Below are 15,831 nucleotides of genomic sequence, written 5' to 3' on the forward strand. Positions count from 1 at the left end.
ACCAGGCTGGCCTCGAACTCAGAAATCCGCCTGCCTCTGGCTCCCGAGTGCTGGGATTAAAGGCGTGCGCCACCACGCCCAGCACAGCCAGTGTTCTTAATCACTTAGCCATTTTTCTAGGCCACCAATTCATTTCCTTAAAGCTAGTAAACAATCACACATTTACCTATCATTCTTGTGTAACCTGTAGCAATGGTTAAGAAAACAGTAGTGGGAGGAACTATCACTTTATTAAGTATCCCACCAATAAACTAAAAACATCTAGGCTCCCGTCATCTACAACCCCAGTAAATTCATAGACAGAGCCACTAAGCACAGAATCAGCTGATAGGACAAAAAAAAAGATGAAGAGATAGACATTAGCTGCTTCCTGCTAAAGCAGTGGCTTTCAACCTTCCTAAAGCTGTGACACTTTAACACACTTCCTCATGCCATGGTAACCCCCAACCATAAAATTACTCAGTTGCTACTTTATAACTATAATGTTGCTACTGTTTTGAATTGTAGTGCAAACACATCTGATATGCAGGATGTATGATATGGGATCGAGACCCACAGGTTGAGAACCACTGTGCTAGAGGAGGTCATCACTGTGATGTTCATGGCACAGGTACAACGTGAATTTGATCACACTTCAGAGCACAGCTACCATCTGCAGGGAACACAGGCCAGAGGCAACAGGTGACTGTACTGAAACCATCAATCAGCAAAATCCACACTGAGAAAGTCTACAAGCTGGCTCTGTGCTCTTTGGAGGGTAAAATTAATGAGAAGTTAAATGGGGGGTGCCATGGAAGCATATTAGCAATGCCTTCAACCAAAATCTCTTTGAAGGGCACGAGTCTACTTAAGGTCTAGCCCTAGGTGACAACACTATAATGAAACATAAGGAAGAAGCCACTTGGGTGGGAGAGGGCTGCTGGGGCAGGCAGCAAATCGAGTTTCTGATCTAGGTTTCAGGGACAAGGGTGTGCCACCTAAGGATAATGTCCTAAGTAACATTTAAATCAGGTGACTTTCTATATTTGTGTTTTATTAAACACCAAAAAAAAAAAAAAAGACAGTTCATATTACTAGTGTAAACCAGTGTAAACAATATAACCCTGAAAATAACCACATAAAAAATAAACACAATTACTACATTATTTTTATCAGGTACTACAGCTTCAGCAAGGTTCCTACACCTCTTTTTTTATGTTCAAAACAAACTACTGTGAAATGTTAGGGACATGGCAGACCCCAAAGGAGCCTTTCTTTTGACTTAGGGCCTGAAGATGCATGAAAGGAGAGGTTACTGTAACTCCTGGTGATCTCCCACTGTCTCATCCATTCTTAAAGGCAACCTAACGTCATCTCATGGACATCTTACATCCAACCTTATAGAAATGGGAAGTTACAAAGGTGCTAGTTGGGTAGAGGTAAGTCAGGCCAACAGGGAAATGGCATAAGGTCCTCCCAGATCAACAGACTTCTTTACTTACTCAACCTTTTCAAAACAACCTTAAAAGGTTTGCTTTTCCATTAGAAGCATTTAAGCATGAGACCAGCCCTGTGGCCAAGTGAGAGGTGCTTGTCGTCATCCTAGCTACAGCACACACACGTCATTCTGACAACACACACACACACACACACACACACACACACATCATACTGACAGCACACATACACACACACACACACACATCACACTGACAGCACACACACATCACATTGACAGCACACATACATGTCACTCTGACAGCACACACACACTTCACTCTGACAGCACACACACATGTCACTCTGACAGCACACACACATCACTCTGACAACACACACACATGTCACTCTGACAGCACACACACACTTCACTCTGACAGCACACATACATCGCTCTGACAGCACACACACATCACTCTGACAGCACACACACGTCACTCTGACAGCACACACACATGTCACTCTGACAGCACACACACATGTCACTCTGACAGCACACACACGTCACTCTGACAGCACACACACATGTCACTCTGACAGCACACAGACTTCACTATGAGAACACACCCACATATCACTCTGACAGCACACACACATGTCACTCTGACAGCACACACATACACACACACGTCACTCTGACTCAGGGCACCTCTGGAGCCTACAATGCTCCACCTTTGCCTTCACGCCTGACATGTTAGTGGTTCTTAAGAGACATGACATCTTCCATCAGAAAGCCAAATCACAGAAACAGGAGCAAACGGGCTTCCTCATCTGAATCCCATATCTTAAAACAGGAGCCACCCCTCTTGATGCTTTCTGGGCCATTACCACTACCCTAAGCTGAACTCAGACGCTTATTAAAAAAACAGTGGAGATAGAGGTATCAGATTATATAAGAGACAATACTGACTGGCAATGAAAAAACTGGAATCCAAAAGGAATTCAATCTTATCTTTTAAACATGTACTAAAACAAGCAAGGAAATTGGCCTGACTCACCAGAATACCATTTGAGACCAAGTCCTAATTACCCCTACCCCAACCTGGGCTACAATAGTTGGAACACAAAGAGAAAGCATGAGCCAAAAGGGACTCATTTCCTGATGCCGCTACTCCCAGGAAAGGACACAGTGAAGCCAACACTTCAGGATGAAGTGGTTTTTATTTTATTATTTTATGGGGCGGGGGTTGGGGGGTTGGCGTGCCTGCCTGTATCTCTGTGCACCACCAGCATGCAGTGCCTGTGGGGGCCAGAAGAGGGCATAAGATACCCCAGAACTAAGGTTAATAGATGGTCGTGTGCCTCCATGTCAGTATGGGAAGAGAACACAAGTCCTCTGCAAGAGCAGCCAGCGCTCTGAACGACTGAGCTATCTCTCAGCCCCCAGGTATAAATTATCTAAAGGTAACGTGTATAAAAGAGGAAGATTAAGGTGGGATTTCTTTATCTTCACCTCCATATCTTTGAACTGGCAGGCTCTCAAGGCTCATTCTCTGTCTCCTGCTCTTCAGTCTCTCCCCACTGTGAGAACTCTCAATGTCGCAGCTAACCTTAATTTCTCTAGTTTTTGCATATCTATGAGACATACATATACAGAAACAAATATTATTTACAGACCTGCTAAATTGCCTGACCAAAGAATTCCAACTTCTTTCTGACACATGGTACTTAGAGAATTTAGTCAATAGCCTTGATGTCTGAGAAAAACAGACTTAATTCACACTCCTATATTCTCTCTGTACATGATGGCAGGCCCCTTCCTCTAAGAACTCATTAGTTACCAGCCCCCATCTGTTATGAACAGTCACAGCAAAGGTATTCCTTCCACGGACTTGAGTTTGCACAGAGGGATTCATGAATACTTATGAAACTCTAGCACCACACCTGCCAAGATCAAGACGTTGAAAACAGAAGTGTGTAGCTCTCATTTATCCTCTGTTCTAAAAATGGCTGCAAGTACAACACAAAGTACAGGGCTGAATTCTGCTTTGCAGTACAGTGTCACTCTAAGGCACAAGCAGAAACTAAACATCTTCCCCAGGCCTGTACATTTTCAGCCAGAGAAGGTACCATGGCCCATGGACCTGTGGCTCAGAGAAAAGTGTTCAGTGGGAGAATGGCTAGGCACCAGTAGGGAGAGGAAGGTAGTACTTATGTTTCTGATGAGCCCCAGAGAAATGAAAGCCTGCCTGTTTAAACATTACTTACTGCCTGGTGGATATGCGTTTTTACTTGCTCACTCAACATGCCTTCAAAGACGAAAGAGTCTCCAAACTTCTCAGCCTGTAAGGAGATTAGAAAAGAAAAAGCCAGAAAAGGTTAGTGTCAGGGCCTCCAGGGTGCCATCTGCTTCACAATGCTACTACGGTGATTCTCCCTAGCCACGTGAATGCCAGTCTTCCCAAAATGACTTTAAAGTATCTAAGTTCCCCTTAAAGAAGGTTCACGTCCCTCATGGGACTGTTTTCATGTGAGACCTGATTAGCTGATAAGACTGAGGGCTGCACGAGATTAGATTCTAAGAAGATGAACGACCCATGGAAGGAAACATATTTCCCCCAATATTGTAAATATCTCTGAGAAATGACTTTATTTAGTATATGTGATATTACACAAGCAAGCTGTTTGTTCTCTGCCCTGCTCCTGGGGTCTGCCTAAAAGAATTAAACAGCACTGCTGGCTGATTCTCTGATTATGCTCTACGTGTTTACAGTTGTCAGGGGCCAATCTAAGCATCAGGTGGATAACTGTATTTTAAACAGTTTTTTAACAGTGGTATCACAAACATTCATTGGTATCTGCTCTGAAAGTGGGATCCCTTGCTCTTTAATTCCTGTGACTCTTCTAGTTTTCCTCCTACATAGTCTGCTGTTCTTCCAAATCCATGTAACATAAGGGCTGCCTTCCTGGGCTCCCCAGACCTCTGCGCAGGCCTGTGTGAACTTCTTACACTAGGCCAGCGGCTCCCCAGGCTGTCCAGCTGAGCTCACATAGCAGCTGGTTATTGCTGCTCACCAACCCCAGAGATTCTAATTACAGAGCTGGAAGAAGGCCAGGGCAAACTGCCTCTGTTAAATGCAGTAGTTCTACCACAACAAGCTCAAGAGAAATGCACAGAGCTCCCCCAGTCTCTTCACGTCAACCAAGACCAGTACTTGGAATGCCCCCAGCGTCCCCTTCTAAACCTATCCTCACCAGATAAAGTTAACTGAGTCCTGACCCCTATACATCAGGCCTCACAGGAGCCTCCAGGCTGTTCTTACTGACTAGAGATAAGTTTTCTTCACCCCTGATAGTATCTGTGTGTTCCTAGTGATACCATGATGCCTAGCAACCAAAGCCACTTAGTCGCTCAACGAACACATGTACAACACCTACCACATGCCTGGTCTAGGGTAAAGCAGAGATGACTGTTGTCAGTATTTCATGGGCATGGGCTCTATCCGTTTCTATGGATAGAGTGTTTCCCATCCTCACTCTCAGAGACTTTCCATTCTCACCTGCTGGCTAATCGTCCAGAAGAACTATGCTCTATAAAGCCTTCCTTTCTTAGAACTCCTATAGGGCTGGAGACATGGCTCCGTGGTTAAAGCATAAACTCTCAGGATCTTTATTGACCAAGTAAGAGCCAAGTATGGCTACACACATCTGTAATCCCAGTGCTAGAGGTGTGGGAGGCAGAGCTAGGTAGATTCTGGCTCACTGGTCTGTCAGTCTAGCCACAAGTGCATTCTCCGGGTTCAAACAGAGACTCTTTCACAAAATAAAGTGGAATTCCAGCAGTCCGCAACCACCAGGACCTCTAACTCCAGGAGATCCAACACCTCGCCTGGCCTCTATCGTCACCTATTCTCCCTCTCCCTCTCCCTGTCTCTGTCTGTCACTCTCTCTGTCTCTCTTCCCTCCCTCTCTCCTTACTCCTCTCTCTCTTTAACTTAGATTACGAATTGATTTAAGAATATGAAATAAAAAGAATAGAGACTTTAGCTTACTACAAATATCTACAACCAAGATTTACAACCACTTGGTATATTTTAGGAAATTCCAAAGAAATGAGGCAGTGCAGAACTGAACCCAAATGATGGTTTGCCTTTGGCATTCACTCCCAAATGAATTCTTTAAATATAAAAGGGGAGGTGTTGGGGACCAATTTTTTTAAGTTGGGTCCCCACAAACTGAATAATCAATCGGGTAAAGTTTTCAAGATAAAAGAGGACAGGATTTAGGAACCAAGAACATTTGAGATTCTCACAGAAACAGTCATCAGCTAGAAAACCAACCCCCTTGCACGGATCCCGTGACCCCTGGGAAAGGCTGCCGAGTCACCCACACACTGGGATAAAGCCACAGGATGAGACGCTGCACTGGGGCCTTGCACATTTACGAAATGTGTACCGGCTGTGGGACAGGCAGCCTGCAGTGCGCTGAGGAGAATAACCTGCCATCTGTGTTCTCAGAAAGCCTACTGATCAGCAGCCCTGTCAGGTGGATTAAACGCTAACTACCACAGAACCACAGAGGGTTGGGAGCAGGGCTGTGGTCACGCTGCTTACAATCATTGATCAGTGGTATGGTTAGGCTGTATCAGTGTTGACTCTCAGCTTGGTACATCACAGAGCTGCTGGGAGAAGTTAGATTAAAGAAAAGAAAAAAAAATGTCCATCACAGCGCTGGGCACAAAGTAAGTGTTCAGTGTTTCTAGCTATTAAGCCTTCCTGAGTGAGTGTTCTAGAAGACAGCCAGTTCTCCCTCCCATCCGCAAGCCCATACCTCTGTCAGATAGCCAGTCGAGTTCACAAACTTCTCAAAGTCTGCATTGCTGACCTCATAGGCATCCATGTAAAAGCCATCAATGGTGACTCTCCTGGCAGGGGCTTCTCCATCCTGCCTGATTTGAGGATCATCTGTGCCCATTGTGAATACTCCAGCAGGGATGGGGACCATCTGCAGTGAAAGGGCAAACACGGGGCATCACTCATCAAAAGCAAACAGTGTCTGGGTGGGCCGCAAAGCTCTCAGCGCATATCAAGCGCCCACTGCTTAAACCCCCACCACAGAAATCTCTGCAAAACTCCCAAGATCAAGGTCGTGGGCGACAGTCCACCGGAAAAGTGCTTGCTGCACAGTCACAGGGACCTGAGTGTGGGTCCTTAGCAGCCACATAAAGGAGACGTATGGTGGCTCAGATCTGTAACCCCAGTAGTGGTGGGGATGCAGGGTCAGAGGCAGGAGGATTCCAAAGGCTTAGTAGCCAGCAAGTCTGACTGAATCAATGATCTCGAGGTTCAGTGATAGATGCTCCTCAGAAATAAAATAACAAAAGGGAGAAGCAACTGAGAAAGACAGCTAATGCCTCCACTTATGCATTTATTTATGTGTGCACACACATACAAACCACACAACACACACACACACTTGCAAAATAACTCCACATGTCAATGACAGTAAATCACAAGTCACAGAAAGAAGGGAAAATTTTCGGAAGTGATCTTTCTAGTTGAACCTCACGACAGATTTAGACATACAAAGGACACAGTTCTGGGAAAACTGCAATAGTGAACTATGGAGGTAAGGGAAAAACCATACTCTTTCCTATTTAAAAATTTGTTTTGTTTTGTTTTGTTTTATAATGTATGTGTGAGTGTCTGGTCATGGTTCCTGTGCATGTATACTCATGGGTGGGACACCTGTGAGGACCAAGGGTGATGGATGCCCTGGAGCCAGAGTTACAGGCAGTGCTGAGCAAGGCAGCCCACCTGCTATTCCAGGCCCAGGAGGTGGAAAGACAAGGCCATCCTCAGAGAAGACCTGCTACTAAGACTAGACATACCAGAGACCTTGGCTTTGACTAAAGTGCTCTGCACCAAGGAACAAGGTAGAGGAGCAACTGAGGATAATGCTCAACACCGTCCTCTGACCTACAATGTGAACATGCACTCAAACAGATGCAAACATGAATACACAGACATGCACAACACACACACACACGTAAGGTTTAAAATAATAAAATACTCAAAACAGGACAATGCAAGAACTCAGAAAGTAGGTCTGCAACAGGGTCAACTAGCTTGGACTCTTGGGGGCTCCCAGAGACTGAATCACCAACTAAAGAGCAAGCATGGGCTACACCTAGCTCCCCCAATCCCAACATATATAGCACATGTGCAGGTTGGTCTTCATGCAGGTCCCCCAACATCTAGAACAGGGGCTGTCCCTGACTTTGTTGCCTGTCTGTGGATCCTATTCTCCTAACTGAGTCATCTTGTCTGACCTCAGTGGGAGAAGACGTACCTAATCCTGCAGTGACCGGATGTGCCAGGGTGGATACCAGAGGGGTATCCCCCTTCTCAGAGGAGAAGGGGGGGCTGGGGAAGGAGGTGTGTAAAGAGAGAACTTGGAGAGCAGGGGGCTTCAAATGGGACGCAAAGTGAGTAAAAAATTAATGAAAAAAAAGTAGGTCTGTAGTAGCCAGAGGCTATGAGGTATCAGGAACGGGAAGTTGCTGCTTAATGGACATGGTGTATCTTCGAGAGACACTGAAATATTCTAGAATAAGATAGCAGTAACGGTTCTGATTTTACTAAAAACTAAAATCACTGAGTTATATACTTCAATAAAATTCAAAAGGGTGAATTTTATAATATATGAATTATATCTTTATTAAAAGTAGGCTTTCAACTATACTGTCAGATATAGATATAAAGTATAGGTTTAAAATCATGAGGGGGAAAAAAGTCAGTTTACAGGGCTCTCAGATTTGGGGAACTGTCAAGTCTCTGACCGAGAAACAAGAGTTCCAACCAAAGAAAGAGAAAATAAAATCAGAGAGGTAGTTGGCTGGGGGAAGGGAGGGGCTGCAGTAAGCACAGAAAAGTCGAACCCACAGAAACAGAAGTTGGAAATCCAGGACTCCTTGCCTTATCTTCCATTTCTACAGTCACTTTGCCAGAGGCTGCTTCAATCATGTGACTGTATTTTCCAGTCATAATGGTGTTGGGTTTTTTTTTTTAAAAAAAATAGTGTTTTGCCTGCACGTATGTGCACGCATGTCGTGTCAAGGCTAGAGGAGGGTATCAGATCCTCTGGAACTGGATCGTTAGCAGCCATGTGGCTGCCTGGAATTGAACCTGGGTCCTCTGCAACAGCAGAAAGTGGTCTTACCCACTGAGACTTCTCAACGATGTTATTTTCAGCTGATTTGTATCGTACATATTTGCCAATGTATCATCAGGCCTGTTCCAAGAGGAGAGCTTGACTCCCTCTGCCCCCAGATCCCAGCATCCATAGGCCTCCTGACCTCAACGGTTCTCCTACATCCATCTCTTCCTTGGATCTCCCTCTTCTCCACTCTCAGGTATCCTTACTCATGGTCTCCCTGGACCCAGCTTCACCCATTCACCTCTCCCCATTCCTGACACCCATTTATTCCTCCCAGCCATTCACTTCTCAGGCATTTAGGTCCCAGAATACTGAAAATGTCCATATTCTGTATCCAACACAGCACCACAGATCTGTCTCGGAGAAAGATAGGAAACAAACTAAAGCATCAGTAGTGGATTGTTGAAGCAAGTGGTAGGTCATGCAGAAACAGAAAGCAAAGCAGACATAAGAAGGAAAAGAGAAACCTTTTAATAAGAGGGCATGGGGCAGTCTCACCAAGAGAGAATGAATGAAGAAAGGCAGGGTGCACACAGAGGGCATGATGTTACCCAGTGTGTTCGAGGAGAATAGGTTAAGTAAAGGTAACTGTGGGACCACAGGCTTTGAGATTCCCTTGCTTCTGCTTGGAGGAGAGTAGTTTAAGTGAGTAATCATTTTTCTCACTCCACACTCATTTTTTTAAACTTGGGAACCAACCATTCAAATGTAACATCTACTTCAAAAACTACAAAAGAGCTAAGCACAATGGTTCACGGTTTTAATCCCAGCACTGGGGAGGCGGGGGTGGGGGGGAGTAGAGCTTCTATAAATTCAAGACCAGTCAGGCTTACCTAGCAAGTTTCAGGACAGCCAGGGCCAGTGAGACCTTGTCTCAAAGTAAATACATAAATAAACTAACCAATCAACAAATCGAAGTGTGAACCTGATCTTTCCTACTTCCCTATTTAAAATTATACAGGGGGCTGGAGAGATGGCTCAGAGGTTAAGAGCACTGACTGTTTATCCAGAGGTCCCGAGTTCAATTTCCTGCAACCACATAGTGGCTCACAGCCATCTGTAATGGGATCCGATACCCTCTTCTGGTGTGTGTGAAGACAACTACAGTGTACTCATGTGCATAAAATAAATAAATCTTTTTTAAAAAATAACTAAAATTATACAGAAATGTCTATCATATTTTGGCATGCAGTATCAAAACATCTGAATCCATCACCACCTCATACTTGAATTTGGCTGTATAAGTTCCCTAAGTGATTTTGTCTCTTTGGAAATTATGTCCTTGTCCAGGGACCATCCCTTCTGGGGCCTTTCCTGCCATACATCCTTCCCTTAGCTATGTTAGGGTATCTCACTTTGCTTCCTCTGATGAATATCTCTTCTCTCCTCTCTCCTCTCTCCTCTTTCTCTCTGCCTCTCTGCCCCCTCTCTCCCACAAACACACAAAGTATCATATAGTTTCTTAATGCTTTACTTATGTATTTGCATGCTTGCGTGTGTGTGCATGCATGTGTGTGTGTGTGTGTGTGTGTGTGTGTGTGTGTGTGTGTATACATATGTAGGCAAAAAAAGAAAAAAAAAAAAAAAAAAAAAAAAAAACCCCTTTCAAAAAAAAAAAAAAAAAAAAAAAAAAAGCTGATGGAAGTCCCTGCAACTGACCAGATTCACAAGGTTCTTCTCTCCCCGGCATATTTAAGTAGTAAGAACTGCTCAGAGACACTGTCAGACTAGCTGGACTAGCTTGGAAGAAGCAGGCGCCAGCCAACACTCTCCAACCTGTTGAAACTGCATGCAGAGTATGCAGTGTGCTCCAGGCTCCCAGTTTTTGTGAATTGCATCCTAGGCTGTGTTCTGGTGATGCAGCTGTCATGGAGCCATTTCTGCTCCTGTAAGTAACCCCAAGCTGGATTTTGGGGGTATCCTTACTTTGGACTGTCATCAATTCTCTCTCAGGGTGAATAGATGTTTGTTTATATCTCCCTGGAGTAATGTCACACAACACTGTTTTGGGCACTTGCACTCATGTGTGCATACCCATACATACACATAATTTAAAATAATAAATATTAAAATAGTCTTAAAATGAGTCTGAAGATCCCATCAAAGTTGTTTTCAAAGCTGTATTGGTGCTGATATTGCAGCACTTGGAAAGCATGAGTATCATGAATTTAAGGCAGCCTGGGCTGCACTGTAAGTAGCCACCCCAAAAAAAGTCATAAAGGAGTTAAAGAAAATGGGAAAAGAAACAAATGAAGTCTACAGACAACAAGGTCTTGCTGTGACAATAAGGTTCATGTTCTTCAGCTCAAATCCACAGCCCAAAGGAAGCTGTGCACTCACACTGCACCATCAGACTTCTCTATGATTATTAATTATTTTTATACCCTTCTCCCTCCAGGTGAATATCAACAATTCTAACACCATCACATCTTGCTTGCCCTGTGGACTCCTGGTCTAGTTTATTTTCCCTCTTTGATTAACCAACAGAGATAGGCTGAATAGGTCAAATTTCCATTCTGAAGAATATAGATTAAAACCAGCTCTAGAATGCTCTAAGTAGATCATAATTTGTAACTTATCCAATCAAGTTATCTGTGCTACAAATGGGAAAACTCCATTCCAGTGGCATTCCATACATCCAGGTGTTTCATCCTTCTAGATCCTGGGTCAAATGAAAACACCATTTTAATTGTGTCTTCATGGGAAGACCAGTGCCCAATAATCCACTCTCCCCTGTGTCTAAAGGGGAGTTCAAACCATCGTCTGCTTCTGCTCCCACCACTCAGGTCAGACTCATAGGGGCTGGTGAGATGGCTCAGAGGATGAGGCCACTAATTGCACAAGCCTGGTAAACTGAACATGATCCCCAGAGCCCATGTAAAGGCAGATAAAGAGATCTGACTCCTTAAAGTTGCCCTTTGACCTTCATGGAAGCACATATATTGTGGGAACTAAAAGGGAGAAATAGGGGAAGGAGGAGGAGGGAGGATAGCCCACGTCCTGCCAGAGTCCCTCCTATGCTCTGGGCAGGCAGACTCGGGAGGGTTGCCAGACACTTTCCGCTTGGCTCCAGGTAGGCATCTAAGCCACTGACTCCACTCGACAGGGGATGGGAGTAGGGCTGGGGTGGGGGCAGGGTGACAACCTGTAGCCCCTGGGTTATGGGAGAGAGGGCTGAGGGAGAGAGATTCCCACGCAGGTGAGAGTAAGCACAGTGGGCCTTGATGAACAGAGACCTATGGTTTTAGAGTTTTATTGTAGAACGTCAGGGGGAAGAGAAAAGGTGGAAAGAGAGAGAGACCAGCCATGGCCAAGAGGAGAGAAGGGAGAAAGGAGAGAGGGAGGGGAGGGGAGGAGAGGGGAGGGGAGGGGAGGGGAAAGAAAGAAGAGTATAAGGGGAGTAAGAGAGTGAGGTGGGACCAAGCAGCCACTCTTAGGGTGTGCTGTTAGCTTTACTGTTGCTAGGTAACTGGGGAGGAGTTTAGCCTGAAGGTCAGAAGCTTGGGACCTTGTCTACGTGACTACTAACCATGCTTCTCCTGTGGGGGCTGAGGGGGGTGGTAACTTCGACAGGAGCCTTGAATCCAGGAGACATAAGAGAACTCCTTCTGTCCCGTGTTGGTGAATTATCACCACCGGGTCCCAGGGTTCAACATCTAGCCTCAACTGGAAATCAGGCTGTCTATGCATAGCCTAATGCCCCACAATATATAAACACAAAAACCATACACACACACTTACCAAGCATGTACCTTTAAAAGATTGAAACATAAAGTAGCCAAGAATCATTCCCTTATCACAGAACCACACTGTGAGCAACTACTAGTTTTAGCTACCCAGCAGAAGTATCTGAAATCTCCTTTGAGAAAAATAATCACTTCTCAAAAGCTCTATAAAGATGTGTGATAAACTACATGTCTTGTGACAAAGGCCTGAGTTACAGCATGCAGTGACCCAAGACAGCCATGTTTCCAGTCTCCAGTGAGTGAGTTTACTAGGTAAACAGCAGGCTTGTAGAGCATCAGATCAGATACAGTATCCAGCAGAAACTGTCTAGGGAAGCCCAAAGCATCAAAGAATCAGATGAAGCCTTTGATCCGACAAATAAGTGTCCAAGGCAGAAAGTCTCCAGGGTAAGCCCTCCCACTAGCCATTCCCAACACAGGTTTTGTTTATTCCTTTGTATCAAGAAATAAATAGTAGCTAAGTCTCCCTTGTGGGAAAGTATCCCCCACCAGTATTGGAGGACACTGTTTCATCCATCCTGGGATAAGGGATCTTGAAGAATACACTGGAGACAAATATGCTTGGGTCTAACATGGGGGAGCCAACATCACCCCCAGGCAAACTTCTCAGGGAGTTTAAATAACATAAGACAATTTATTAGTTTGATATGTCTATTCCAGCTGGCCAATTCTTCTAACCACAAGGATGCAACTGGAAACAGGACAATGGCTCGGAGTTTACCTGGGAACTTTTCCTGGAGCCACTAAGAAGGAATTCTTCCTCTTCCAACTAGTTTAGGAGGTGGGATGTGCTCTATAAAACAGACCTAAACTAAGGGAAGATGGCTAAGGGACAGCCAACAATGGGCCTGGGGATGCGGCCTGATGCCCTGGATCCAGCTGTGTTTACAATCATGTGCTGTCTCGATCTTCCCAAGTACAGAGAATCCATAGATCCCTCCCTCCCTCACTTGAAGCTATCCTGATTCCATTTGCTACTGCATGATTTTTTTGTGCATAAAAATAAAATAAACTCATATAAAATTATTTTGTAGGGCTCTTTTTCCATTGCCTACTTTCAACTCATTGAACTTAACACAAAAGGCTCAGGCAAAAGAAATCTGTATGCCAACCGCTACACTGGCTACACAAAACTTGGCCCAGCCACAGTAGACAGACATTCCTCATAGGCGGAATACCATCCAAATTTCCAGCACTAATGTTTGACTCATGAAGCTTCAGTTACCTCACCAGAAGACGATGGACTGCACAGGATTCTCTGGGTACACATTAGAAGTATATATTTACAAAGGCTTTCTTTGAAAAGTGCCTGATAACCTTTACCCCCAAAATAGCCTCTCAATATTGTAGCTACCAAAAAAATAAAATAAAAATAAAAAAAAAATCGCTCAAGAGATAGTACAGAATGCCTAAAATAGGTTAGGCACTGGGATGGGAGGAAGGGAGGGGCAAATCCATAGAGAAGAAAACAGATCTAAAACTTTTTCCATCATCAAGTAGGTAATAGCAACATAACACTGCAGTAAGCAAGTCAGACAAGTAGCCGTTGGGCAACTGCCCTCCAAAAAGATGCTGTGGGGATTTATAGACAAGCATCTTTAGTTGTCGCACCGCTACCTACCACTGGGTCAATCTATGGAAATATTCAAAGGGAGGAAAGGAATCGTCAGGGAAGACCCATAGGAGATTTTATCCCTCACCCAGTCCTGAACATTAGTGCCAATTAACATAGAGGAAAGAAAAGGGACCTGGGAAACAAGGATAGGCTAGATTGGATAGGAGTACAAAAGAAGAGTGTTATTCAGAGGGCCTGGGGTGAATTCCCTCAAGCTAGCGAGTAGAATGAAGGACCATTTCTATATTCACTGTCTTCACCCCTACATACTAACATCTAACACACCTAGGCACTACACAAAGACATAAATAAAAGCAATAAAGTACACTTGGCTCTCTACTTCTTTGCACTCGGAGTGGTAAGCACAACAGAATAAATACAAGTCTGAGAGCAGAGTGAGTTTAAGGCAGTGTTGGAGACTCAGGCTCCACAGGTACTAAAACTAGAACTTAAACCCGAATTCGTCAGACTTGAAATTCGGAGCTCTGCAGCAGGAGGGCAGAGTGGAGGAAGGGGGAAGTGGACAGGAAGAGGTAAGAAAGAATGAACAACACTCTTCAAGCTAAGCTCTCTTAAGTTTCGGTGATAAACACAGCCACAAACCCCTGCCCATCACCCGGTGGGGAGGAGCAGGGGGGAGGACTCCTGTCAAATGAGATCTGTAGCTGAGAGACTTGGGGTGTGGTTAGAGCCTTTCCAGAAGTTCCTAATCCCCCCTCTTCTGGCCCAGCCAGGCCTCATGCCGCAGCCCGACGGCACCCACACGCCCCAGGGATGGAAGGCGCACCTTGGTGAGCGCGAGCGCTCGTGGGCCCGAGGTCAGGCCCGGGGCGTTCGCCTCCCGGGAGTAGCGTTGCGCGGCCGCCGAGCTGCCATGGGCCCCGGCCCTCTGGGGCGTTCCGCAGCCGCACGAGCCCGCGAGGGACGCCGCACCTTCCCCGGCCTCGGCCTCATCGCTCCCCGCCGCCTCGCACGCCAACATCAGCAGCAAGAAGACCCGCGCCAGCCTGGTGCAGCAGCGGAGAGCCGGCTCCCGCGCGGGCGCAGCCATGTTGTTCCCGGAGTCATGTGATCCGTGGGGCTCACGTGACCTGCCTGCGGTGCTTAACGCAGTGGCTTTGGCTGACATAGGTAATAAATAGCCTGAGACTGCTTCCAGGTAGTTACCTGGAGTTTGCCTGCTAATGTTAAAAGTATGCAAGATACAACAAAGCTCTACGATATTCAAGGCCTTGACAATGTGCCCCTCTCTAGTTTCATGGTTGAAAACTAGTCGAATTTATTCAGCATTTGCTAAGCACCAGTACCATACTACAAAAACACTCATTTTTTTTTTTTTTAAGTACTTAATTCTCACAGTGATGCTGCTACATTGGGTTGACAGGACAATTAAGTGGTCTGCTCAAATCACGTACCAAACATGTCAAAACCAAAATCTAAATCCAAGGAATCTAACCAGAAACCCTGAATTTTCAGCTCTATAAGCAATTCAGTAAATGGACTCAAACGGGAAAGTGAGCATAGTGAAAAACACCAGTGAGTAGAGTTAGGGAAATCTAGACTGTGAGATTGTATACAATAACACTTCTGAGTTTCGACTGACAGGTTATTTCTCCACTGGTAAAAATAGAGCAATAAATGCCAAATTAGAATGTATTGAAGAAAGTTTATTGGGAGGCTGCTCTTGGGTGAGTTCACTGGCCCCAAGGACCAGGGCCAGGAACATCACCAAGGTGGGAAGGTGGGGGGTGTGGAGAAAAAGAAAAAAGGCACAAGGGCAGAGAGAGAGAGAGAGAGAGAGAGAGAGAGAGAGAGAGAGAGAGAGAGAGAGAG

The 15,831-nt window shown here is 45.2% G+C and overlaps 1 protein-coding gene across 1 annotated transcript in view; it reads right to left on the bottom strand.

Moving 5' to 3' along the window:
• Sumf1 (sulfatase modifying factor 1) overlaps positions 1-15,070 on the bottom strand; it is a 78,170-nt gene extending 63,100 nt beyond the window's left edge. Inside the window, exons 1-3 of the mRNA XM_021190554.1 lie at positions 14,786-15,070; positions 6,250-6,423; positions 3,688-3,762 (exon numbers count right to left, since the gene is read on the bottom strand). Coding sequence (XP_021046213.1) covers positions 3,688-3,762; positions 6,250-6,423; positions 14,786-15,049 — 513 coding nt within the window. The 5' untranslated portion in view covers positions 15,050-15,070. The remainder of the gene's footprint in view (positions 1-3,687; positions 3,763-6,249; positions 6,424-14,785) is intronic.
• Positions 15,071-15,831: the final 761 nt, after the last annotated feature.

This window comes from Mus pahari, chromosome 2 (genome assembly GCF_900095145.1).
Source record: "Mus pahari chromosome 2, PAHARI_EIJ_v1.1, whole genome shotgun sequence".
Lineage (NCBI taxonomy): Eukaryota > Metazoa > Chordata > Mammalia > Rodentia > Muridae > Mus > Mus pahari.